This window comes from Phalaenopsis equestris, unplaced genomic scaffold (assembly GCF_001263595.1).
Source record: "Phalaenopsis equestris unplaced genomic scaffold, ASM126359v1 Scaffold000036, whole genome shotgun sequence".
NCBI classification, from domain to species: domain Eukaryota; kingdom Viridiplantae; phylum Streptophyta; class Magnoliopsida; order Asparagales; family Orchidaceae; genus Phalaenopsis; species Phalaenopsis equestris.
Window position 1 is genome coordinate 5,655,045 of NW_018164478.1, and position 12,288 is coordinate 5,667,332.

The following is a 12,288-nucleotide window of genomic DNA, read 5'->3' on the forward strand; positions in this document are numbered from 1 at the left end:
GTCACCGAGATGTATCATCTGCAGGCAGCGGCAAGTAATAATTTTTCAAACCTGACACTTAACAAACTGAACCTTCCTTCATGTCAAGCTCGTTTACCAAGCAATCATGGTTGCTCCTGCGCGCCTACCCCCCAACTACTACACAGAAATTGACTCCTCACAAAGAGGGAGACGACTTCAGCTTTTTCTTGCTTCATCAAACCAAAAACTTAAGCTCGCTTTTTAAATAAACAAAGAGATCCTTGAGTGGAGGGAAGTATTTGGTTTGGCCAACGGCTAGTTCTCTCTTTCACTCACCCTTTGAACTCAAGCAAAGCTGTTAGATTTTTGGTCGCCATCTACCTTCCTTTCCCTTTAATTAATCCCACTTTATTTCTTCCATTCCGAATCAGATGTGAATCGTTAACAGCTAGGTCGCAGATCTCGGAAATGGCAATATCAAGTGATATGGATGATGGGGAAGCTCGAAGCCCGCCGGTCGGGTTCTTGTTGAGGATGGTGATGAGGGTGGCGAGAGCTAGGTGGTTTGGGTTCTTGAGGAGAGTGTTTCAGTACCAGAATGGTGCAAGATCTGATTTCAGATCCAATCCCTTTAATTCCAGGCCATGGCTTCTGCTAGAGTTTATTGCTCTGGCAGTGCAGATATTTTGCATCACAATTGTCATGGTTTTGTCCAAGAAGGAGAAGCCAGTTTGGCCTGTAAGGATTTGGATTGCTAGCTACAACATAGCCAATATTCTCAGCATACCATTTCTTTATATGCGATTTCGATTCTCCAACTCAAGCCAAGTTCATGGCTTGACCTCTGATTTGGAGCAGCAGAGAAGTTCAGATGAATCCAGGTGAGAAATTTGCTAAAATCTAGCTTTTTGTAAAAGACAGACTAATTAAAAAAAACAATTTTTTTTCTTTTGGGAGCAGGAGTTCTCATCTAATGAACAAGGGGAGGCCATACCTCGAGCTTTTCTACGCATTGTGGTTTGTGATGGGCAATGTCTGGGTGTTTGATTCGCGCTTGGGCTCGTTTAATCGAGCGCCGAAACTTCATCTCCTCTGCGTCGCGCTTCTTTCCTGGAATGCGATGATCTATTCTTTCCCTTTCCTTTTGTTTTTGCTGCTCTGCTGCATTGTGCCGCTTGTTAGAAATGTTCTTGGCTACAACATGAATTTGGCTTCGAGTGCACGAAGGGCCACGGATGATCAGATCTCCCGGCTCCCATGCTGGAGATTCAAAGAGGTTGAAGCTGAGGATGAGGCTGAAGTTGATAATTCAGTAAGTTTCAGCGCTGTTAATCGTTTCTAGCAGTGTTTTTATGAAACAATAATATAACTTTCTTTGAGTTTTAGAATGCGTGTTGTCTTTTTTTATCAAAATGAAGAAAAAGCTGACATCTTTATCGTCAAACATGTATGCAGGAGTGCTGTATTTGCCTTGCCAAATATATGGACAGAGAAGAGGTTAGGCAGCTGCCATGCTTGCATTTATTTCACCTGAGATGTGTTGATCAATGGCTAAAGATAACATCTTGTTGCCCTTTGTGCAAGAAAGAGCTTGAGAAATGATCAAAAACAGTATTTGTTGGGCACTTCATTGATTTGCATGATAATCCTTCTTCTTTTTTCTTCCTCTTGCACCTCTTTGTACATAAATCATAAGTTTTCAGTATACCACACAGCTTAAACTGTTGCTGTATCAGCAGTTTGAATGGATTAGAGAGTTGAATTTCAATTATTTATTTCAGAAGAAAATAATCTAAGTTTTTATTGCGAATTAATGTGTAGGACAAACGGAAGAAAATAATCTAAGTTTTTATTGCGAATTAATGCGTAGGACAAACCAATGATAGTCTTCTCATTTGGTGGATGCAAGTACTCCACTCCCCCGATTTGTGTCTTTCTATTTTTTTCAGTTATATTTTTGTATGTTTTTTGTGGGCCATAATTTTCCTTGCTTGTTTTCTTTTTTTTGCACAAAAACTTATTTTTTAGATAGAAGTTTCACGTAATTCCTGTATTTACAAATCTAACACCTAAACTTCAATTTTTACATGCATGCCACCTTATTTATGCATGAAAGATGTATTTTGCTTTTTAAAAATTAAAATAGTAGTATTTCTTATGTGATATGAAATATTTGAGTGGTATAATTGTAACAAGTAAGGTTTAGGTGTATATAACAATATATTACATATACTATTTATATAATAATATATTATATATATTTATGTCTAAGTTTAAATCATAACACCTCATGTTGCAATGTGGTTAGTATTTTCTTTCGTATATATTTGATTTAGATTCAAATCCCACATTTTACATCTATTTTTCTCAATTTAAGTTTAACGAGTCAATTTCGAGCCGAACACGAACACGAATATTTAAATCGAGCCGAACACGAACACACTGTTCACAAGCTGATTTTGAACACGAGCTATTTTGAACGAGCCGAACACGAGCCAAGCCAGAGCTCGGTCAAGCTCGGCTTGTTTACAGCCCTAGTGTTAGATATGTAAATTACGTAGGAATTAGGTGGTACCGTCAAGTATGATCAGCAGCACGAAATTTAATTATAGATTGAGCTTTATCAAATTTTATGATAATTTAAGCATTGTAAATGCATGCTAAAAAATAAGAAGAGACCGATGACATAAAAACCCTCTTAATATCTAAATTAACACTTTGGAAAATATCAAATAAAGTTTAAAAACAAACCATATATAAAGAATAGGTTGGAGCGTGAGATCCCCAATCCACCCTATTGTCGTGCACCTAAATATTCGAAGACCCCCGTCTTAAGGCAACAATCGCTAAAGGCGGGATTCGAACCTTAAATCATAGGGGACTTACGCCGCCGAAGCAGATGCTCTTCCAACTGACCTAGAAACGCGGCACATGTTTTATTGAAGACAAGAAAAAATAGGTGATTTCTATGCTACATTTAAAGGTTATAAGACCAAAATCTAAATGAGTGGATGATAAAGATTCATCTCCAAATTCATAATGAACAACACTTCTCCACATAAATTTGTATTTGCATCGATGGCTTTACGCTATCTTCAAACCAAAGATCACATCATTGGCTTTATGAATCTTCAAGTTAAAGATCACATTATTGATTGCAATCTACAACATAATTACACATTAAGTGAGTTTTAAATTATGACGTGACAAGTTAGCGAATAAAGCAACAACGGGAGCGCATCAAACGAAGACGTCCGAAACTCCCTCCCATCTGCCTTCCATCTTCTTCGTCTTCTTCACTCTCATGTTTGCATGCCTACAGAAAATGCAACGAAGGGATCTATGCTAACAAAGACTTTCAAAAATCTAATCTTTTTGTGCCTGCTGCGTCTCTCCCAATTGCACGCCCGCCTTCATGGCTTCGGTAAGGCATAGTAGCCCTCAACCAATTGTTGGGATGGAATCTTATATACTTATAGGGCTTCATTAATTATAAATCAAAATCACTCTCCAGAATAGGATTACAGAAATTCAAAATTAAAAAAAAAATTGAACAAAAGCAAGCCAAAATAATTCTAGAACCCAGGAATAAAAAAAAAAATGGAGTCATACCACCAAGAAATTTCCATGTGAAGAACAAAAAAATATAAATAAATACTCACTCAAATCTCTTCACTTCAATCAGTAGAATTTATATTACTTTGCTAAAAACTCTTCCTCTCAATCTCACAAGAAAAATTGCAAATTCTCCTCTTCGACCCTGCTCTATGTCACGAGAATCTTGTCGAAAAACCACATGCAAGGTTTTTTTTTTTTTTTTTTCTTTTGTGCCCTTCATCGATTGAAATTGAAAGTATACGGAACTTCTCAGGACAAACCATTTGGTGGTATGATCACACACAAATAAGACATTATTCTTAGAAAGAATGAATTGAAGGAGTGATCCACCACCCCATGGCTACACCTATTGTTGCTAGTTACGATGTCCGACATAGCTATGTCCATTTCAGGAGTGGCTATGCCAAGCACAGGCACAATCTTACGCATGTGTGCTACTTATGATTGTGGACTTTATGCGGTTGTCCCAAAACATAATAATCTCCCACTTGAAAATTAATAACACCTAACAGGTGTCCTCTTAATCTGTATCTTCATATGCACCTCTTCATAGTCACATTTTGAGGTGTGGCTCACCCCTCGTAACATTCATGCTTGCTTTCCAGCTAAAGGCAAGCATAGCCTCAATTTTTTGATAGTCACCACTATTGTCAATATATTCCAAGGATTATGAGCCGTGTGTGTCTTCCTTAAGAACAATTGTCCATCTTCTATGATAGAGCATATAAATTGATACCTCAGCTAAATGTGATTTATCTTAGCATGGAAAACATTGTTATTAGCAAAATGAATTACACTCATGCTGTTACTATGAAGCTTTCTAATTCTCTACTTCTTGCCCAATTATGTCTTAAAGTCATGTAAGCAAATCATCTTCTTTTTGCCACAGTGATAGCAATGTATTCAACTTCTATGATTAAAAGCACAGTGATATTTTATAGCCTAGAAACACAACTTACTGTTGTATTCGTAAAATTAAGGATATATTTTGTTGTACTCCTTCCATCCAAATCTCCTGCCATATATGAATCTACAAATCTTTGTAATTGTTCCTTGCACTTTCATAGCAAAATTTCCTATTCAAACACCTACAAATTCTCTTCACAACCTCCCAATGAAGTCTACCTACATTGCTTATATACTTGCTGACTACTTTCACTGTATGTGTAATATCTTGTCTGACATAAACCATAGCATACATCATACTTCCAACTGTCAAAGTATACAACATTATCCCCATTTATGCTTTCTCTATTTCAGGCTTAAGAAATAAATTTTTAGATAATTCTAAGTGACTATCAAAGGGGGTGCAAATTAACTTTCTCTTACTCATGTTGAACATCAGTAGGATCTTTTTAACATACTCTGTCTAGGATAACTTTTGAGTTCTTGCACTTTGTACATATCGATTCTCATACCAAGCATTTTTTTTTGTTAGACTTAGATCCTTCATCTCAAACTCACTTGAGAATTACTTCTTTAAGTCTCTAATTTTCTCTATATTTACTACTGCAATCTACATGTCATTCACATACAAAATGAGCAAGATATAATAAATATTAAAGTGTTTAATGAAGCAATAATGGATTGTCTGGCACTTCATGTACCTACTATCTAGTATTAACTTATTAAACCTCATGTATGATTGTCTCTGGGCCTTCTTTATCTCATAGAGGCTCTTCTATAACTGCAAATAAAATCCTCTTTTTTCGAAACACTTTAACCTTGTGATTGCACTATGTATAATTCCTCAAACAAATCTTCATGTAAGAAAGCTAAGTTTACATCCATCTGCTTTGGATTTAGATTTTACTCTATAATCAGACACTACAACTTTGACGATTGTCATCTTCACCATCGGAAAAAAGAATCTTAGTATATTCCCTTCCTTTTTTCTGTTGGAACTCCTTCACAACAAGCCTTGTCTAGTAACATTTGCTACTGTCTAGCTCCTCTTTCGGCCATACTTTTTTACAGTCTAGTAATTTCTTTGAATCTTAGGACTGATTTGAGTCCAATGACTACATCTCATCATCAATGGCAAGTTCCCACTCTCTTAAAGCTTCAACTTACATAGCCTCTTTAAAGTCCTTTGATTCACTATTATAGTTAGCAGCACATAGTGATAGTTTAATGAAGGAGAATACATGTGTACTGATCGTATCATTATGTTTGACCTCCTAACTTCAGTAGTAATTGATTAAGGAACTTCATGGGCTCCATCTAGTTGAGCACTTTTCTTTCTCTGCCCTCATGATCACCAATGTCTTCTATCTAATTTGGCTTGGACTCTTCGAAGGTAATAGATGAATTTTTTTTAGTTTTGCTCCAATCCTTGTATATCTCCATTTCATTGAAAGTAGCATACCTGCTCCTACTAATATTTTTGTTCTGATAGTCAAAAAGTTTGCACTCAAACTCATTTGAGCCTAATTCAATAAAGGTGCACTTAACATATTTCAAGTCAAGCTTACTACTTGATCATGCATCGACATGAAATATGTAAAGCACCCAAATAATTTTAAATGAGATAGATTTATCCCCTCGTCACTCTAGGATTCTTCAAGTAAGCCTTCTTTTAAAGGCATTGATGGACAACAATTAATCAGAAAAATAAAAATATTCACTGTTTTAGCTCAAAACTATTATGACAAGCCTACATGCAGCATCATACTGCTAACATGCTTTGGGATTGTTATATTCATGAGCTCTGCTACTTTAAAATACTATGAAGTTCTTGAGATAGTTAACTCGTGCCTGATCCCCACTGTAGCCTTAAGGCTTGTCTCATTTTCTACCATAGTCTTCCACTTCTTAAATGCTTAAAATGCTTCATATTTTTTTTATTTAAGAAGTAAACTCATATATTTCTGATGTGATTGTCAATAAATATGACAAAGTAGTAATAGACTGAAATGGAGTAGGATTCCATCCAAAAAAATGCACTTACTTTATTTTTTTGACTTCTCCATTGACCTACTTTTAAAGAAAGAAGCTTTCTTCTGCTTTCTCTTTTCACAATCGTCACTAAAATCTAAATCTATTGATTTCAAACACTGGATCTTACTCTTTGAAAGTAGGGTTTCATGCATTTCCTGCTCATACGACCAATCTTACGGAGTCATAGATTTGCATCCACCTTAGTTCAAGGCATATCAATAAAGTTTGTCATTTCATTTATCAGGTAACAAGTGCCTTCTTTTGCTCCAAGGCATCACCAATGCCCATTAGTCACCTTCCACAAGTCACTTATGAAAGTAATCATGAACCCTGACTTTACCAACTCGTACATGGAGAAGTGAATTATCTTCAGACATATAAAATCTCTAACTTAAGCAAGCTTTCAGATTGTTCCATTTAGCAACTAGATATTCAAATCACTTTCTAAAATATTGCATACCTTGTTATCTCTCAGATAAACCATCGTTAGATCACTGTGAGTGTATTTTTTGAATACATCTTTATTGGTATACGATTGAAAAGATGCACCCAAATTAATTATCCAAGATTCAGTACTAACTAGGAAAAACACCAAGGAGTCAGTTTGGATTTATATTTTTGAGGCATTTCTAGATAGAGTCATTTATTATCCTTCACGGCCAGCTTTCTTTGGAACTTTACTATCCTTTTTGAAATATTTTTTCTGTAGTTCCAACATTTTCTACTGTCATTTTCTTTGCTTGACCTAGACTTTCCTCTCTTGGACGAATTTTTTTTCTTTTTGTATTCATTTCTAAATTACTTCCCCATTGTTTTATCATTCAATGCAGAACCCAAACATTTGTGATTTGCTATTTTTTTAGAACTTCTTCATTCAGTTTCAACCTCACAATATCATCAAAGTTCAACTTTATATTCCCTAAAAGTTACTCACTACCGTGACCAATCCATCCCCATAGTCTGACAATAAAGATAGTATTAATAGTGTCCTGACTTTATCATCAAATTTGATCCTCATAGAAAACAACTCACCCGTTGAAGTATTAAAATTGTTCAAATGTTCTGTTATTAAAATGTCTTATACCACTTCATGTTGAATAATCTATTCATTATAAAACCTTATTTGAAGTGGCAAGTTTTTTGTACATCATTATCAGTGTCGCCATTAGATCCACCCTGATTTTCTAATTTACCATATTAAATGCAACATACGAAGAAAACGATAAATGGATGAAACCTAGGGTTGTTTTATCCAACACCTACCATTCTTCCATAGACATAAGTTCAGGCTTCTCAATGATTCATTGTAATGGTAGATATAGCTTTTTTTATACATCAAACCTACACTTGCATCCTTTTGAACAACAATTTTGACCCATTGAATTTCTCCACCTTATACATTACTTCATTGGTCATTACTTCCACTCAAATTAACAAACCATCTCACTGATGCCACTAGTTGGGATGAAATCTTATATACTTCTAGGGCTTCGATTAATTAGAAATTAAAATCACACTGTGGAATAAGGTCACACTGATCCAAGAAATCCAGAACTAAAATAATTGAACAAAAGCACAACACATACTAGGATTTACATGGAAAAGATCAAGAAACTGCCATTGAGCTACACCACCAAGAAATTTTCACTATGAAGGTCCATAAATGTATAAATACTCACTCAGATCTCTTTCTTTAATTAATATAACTTATATTATATTGTTCTAAACTCTTTCTCTCGATCTCACAAGAGAAATTGCATATCAAAATCCTTCTCTTCGACCCTTCTTTGCTTCACAATAACCTTGTCTAAACATCACAAGTAAGAGATTTTTTTCCTGTGAACTTAAGGAACAATTCAGGATGAATAGCTCGATGACATGGCCACACATAAACATGGCGTAATTATTCCACCCGCTCGAGAAGAATGAACTGAAGGAGCGATCCTTTGCAGCATGGCTAACAACTTTGCAGTGTAGCTACCTCGTTAGACGTAGCTATGCCCATCTTAATCATGGCTACGCCAGAACCAGTTGCAGGATTACAGTTGTGCTCTTCTTGCAGTTGTGGGCTTCAAGCATCTATGGGTGCATCTAGGCTCCACAACACAGAACCCATTTGCTACTTCATTACAATTCATACAACATACATATATGAAACTCATGCGACAGCCCTCGTCTTCTTCACTTCTCCATTTGCATCCTCTCGTGAAGACAGTCATGATTAGAGTTAATGAGGCAAAGCAATGACATGTTGTAGTGTGTAAAACCCTCTGAAATTCATAACTCCTTCACTTCTATAGCTTCTAGCCATAGAGATTGAAATCAAGGCTGCCGATCTCGTACCGAAGAATTCTAATCTCAGAACCAAAGCCCTAAATCAAAATTTCTTGATTCATCTCTCATGCGAGCCGACCCTGAAACCCCATCTAAACCTATCCGACCCGTCAGATTCTCCTCTCTGTTCACTCACATATATAATATATATATTATGTATTAAATATATTACATTTTATAAGAAAATTATATTTCTAGATAATTATATTTCGTATTTTCATTTCATCACCTTACCAATTGCCATTATCGCCAACGATCTCATTCGCAAAGGTATGAAAAAGGAGGATGGTTCGAAGCGGCTCAAATATCCATCCTTGGGAATTTAGTGCATATTCAGGGGAATGCTTTGTGTGATTTAACTTTGTGTCTGTACATTGAGGGAGTACGGTGTCTTTTAAGACCGTGGGTTGAAATTTATATTTTTTCTCCTCGACCACAGTATCTCATGACACGGATCAACGAGTCTTTCAAAACATTTGGAAAAATTGACATTCTTTTGGTTCCTACTTGCGGGGCTTGACGCCGGAAGGTTGCCAAAATTTTGAGAGAATTTAGACTTGCAAATAACTTAAAATGCGTTCTTTTAAATTACTTCAAATTGAACTACTTGAGATTACCTGCGCTTTAAAATATTAACTTTTGAACATATAAAATAGTTTTAAAATAAGGGTCGTTGTGAAATTTAAGAAAATTATTCAAAATTTTGGAATATTTGAGGATGGAAGATTAAAAATGTTTTCAATATTAATAAAATTTCTTAGTTATCGAATAAAATGAAAATAAAAGTTACAAATTAAAGTTACAATGATTGATCAAATTATCTTTCAAAGTTTTTTTAAAATCATAAAATTGATAATCAGGGCCCACAAAAGACTTACAAAGGATCACTAGTAAGATATTACAATGAACACAAGAACTATTATACTTGGCATAAAGTGAACTTACAAGAAGCTTTTAGCAATATTCTCTATTTTTATTAAAGAGAATTAAAAAGTGATGGAGACTTACACAAGTTTACTTAGTGAACATGCAATAGTCAATTTATGAGAGAGAATTAAGAAATATGGAATGTCAAAAGTTTAACATTTTAATTTTGTCATTGAAATTGCAACATGTTGCAAGCAAACAGAAAGCGGTCTTTTGAAAGCTCAAAATGAAATCTTATATGGATTCCCAAAGCTCCAATATTCACATAAAATTTCAAAAAAAAAAAAGGGTGATTTTACGACGAGCCTTAAGATAGTGTTTGATTTGAATGATGTTAATCTTATGATTTGTGCAAAAATATTTTAAAGATTCATGTTATACCTTTAGATTATGTTCATTTCTCTAAATAATAAAAAGACATTTGTGCAGATAAGAAACTTGGAAAACTTATGAGATATGACATGTTTTTTATTTTTTAATGTATTTCCTCGAAAGTTTTATAATTACTTGATAATTTGTGTATTTGTATATCATAGATATGTCAAATATAAAATCATATACAACAAGAACAAAAATTAAGTACTCACATATTATAAGTGTGAAAAAATTCAAATGGTCGCATCAAACAAAGGCATCAAGATGCACATTAATAAAGTGCACCCACATGTGCTTCACTGGAATGAATTAAGTATCTAACATTGAAAGGTCTGAGAATGCTACTTAGAATTAAATAAAATTTTCTCTCTGATTAAACTCATTTTTAAAAATCAATCAATTGAGCCAATTTGTCTATATGGCTAGGTTGTATCTCCTAGTTAACTAGTTTAATCCTCCTGTTAAAAACAGGAGTTGATGCTTGGTAAATTCTAATAAAATCCAAATCAAATATAAGAATTTGTAAGTCCAAATTATCCTATCCAAACCTCATACTTGTAAGGAGTGGAGTTGACAGGATTAATAAGCTAAAAAGATTAAAATTAATAAATTTTAAATAAATTTTAAGTATAAAAGTTTTAAATATTAAATATTCAATAATGGTCGTGTTCATTGAAGATCTCAAACAGAGGGGCCAACTTATTTAACAGAGGTTCTTTAAATCAAAATTTAACAAACCAAAAAATCTAATTTAAAATCAATCACTTCAGAAATCAAACTGATCCACCCTCCATACCATTTTATAGAGGGTGATAAACTTTTGATTGATTTCAACTCATAAATAATGAATGTCATATCAAGCATATCATTATATTCACACTTAAAGCAATTTTGTGTTAGTAAAGATACAGATCGAGTTCTCTTTTTGTGTTGTTTGGCTCAAAGTCTTCATAAAAATTAGTGGTTATAACTAGAGCCCTCTGAATAGGTTATTGACACCAAATAACATGATTAAATCATGGTTACGGTTGTAGCCCAAATATTTCTTGATAGCTTTCTACCCATTAAGTTATAAACTATGAAGATACAAGTAATTGGCAAAATGTCATTTGTTAATTAAGGTCAACTTAAATATGTATTCTAAGACAAACATCCACCCTAAACCTATAACCCCTAAGACAAACATCCACCCTAGACCTACAAGGGTTCCTTAGACGATGCAACCCATGGTTGCTGATAAGAACTCTCTAGTAAGGTTGGGTCGACTATTTCGTCTGACTTGATTGATCAAGGACTATGACGACTCAGGTGACAGAACCATAGGATCTTGATCGTGTTCATCTTTATTTTCCCTGCCAACAGTTTGAAAAATTTTATATCTTTAAATTATATGTTTGTTGCTATTATATGTTGAACATTCATTGTTTAATAACTAGTCTTAATCAAAAATGCTCTCCCGTTTTCATGAGAGGTAATTAATCATAAGGCTTATGCTTATGGGAAACCTCAAAGTCTAAATCAAAAGATCCTCACAAAATAAGGATGAAATCATTGGGTAGTTTTCTATTTATAATTCAATCTGTCTTCAAAAAGATTAAGCCTTAAAGCTCTCTCAACGACAAAACACAACAGAGAGTCTTGAGCATCAAAATTTCTGCAGCCCACAAATTTCTAACAACTTCGATGAGGAATAATTCTCATTTTATATTTAGCTAGTCATCTCTTTGCTATAATAGTCATTAAATTTGGCAAAAGATAAATAAATACTAAAATTAGTTTAATATATTGCAACCATTTGAAGTTTTAGTAAATTCTATATTGTGAGCATCAACACATATATAGTGGATTTCAATTCATGAATCTACTGTTGAAAGGTCCCACTAGAAATAAAAAATTTATGGTGAGCATCAAGGTTGACTCTTGGTTCTTAATCCAAGATTCTATTATCGAAAGGTCTCAACAGGAAGAGAAATTTTGTTTGTTGTGTACTTGAGTGTGATATTTGACTTTCAAGTCTAAATATCCAACATCGAAAGGTCCTAACAGAATAGCATAAATATTAATGAAAAGAAATCTATTAAGATTGAATTTCTTATGGAGATATTTTTACTAGTAATTATCATTGTGGTTGAC

General features: G+C 34.2%; 1 protein-coding gene across 1 annotated transcript; it reads left to right on the plus strand.

The window, feature by feature from the left end:
* The first annotated feature begins 230 nt into the window (after positions 1-230).
* On the plus strand, positions 231-1,783 carry LOC110018922 (E3 ubiquitin-protein ligase At1g63170-like). Its single transcript, XM_020716399.1, has 3 exons — positions 231-842; positions 922-1,273; positions 1,417-1,783. The coding sequence occupies exons 1-3, from the start codon at positions 430-432 to the stop codon at positions 1,561-1,563; spliced, it is 912 nt and encodes a 303-aa protein (XP_020572058.1). The 5' UTR covers positions 231-429; the 3' UTR covers positions 1,564-1,783.
* The last annotated feature ends 10,505 nt before the right edge of the window (positions 1,784-12,288 follow it).

Bases quoted from the DNA above. Each gene is read 5' to 3' on its own strand.
- LOC110018922 (XM_020716399.1), top strand. From the start codon at position 430: ATGGCAATATCAAGTGATATGGATGATGGGGAAGCTCGAAGCCCGCCG. The intron at 843-921 runs GTGAGAAATTTG...TTTTGGGAGCAG, and splicing joins AGAAGTTCAGATGAATCCAG to GAGTTCTCATCTAATGAACA. The intron at 1,274-1,416 runs GTAAGTTTCAGC...ACATGTATGCAG, and splicing joins AGGCTGAAGTTGATAATTCA to GAGTGCTGTATTTGCCTTGC.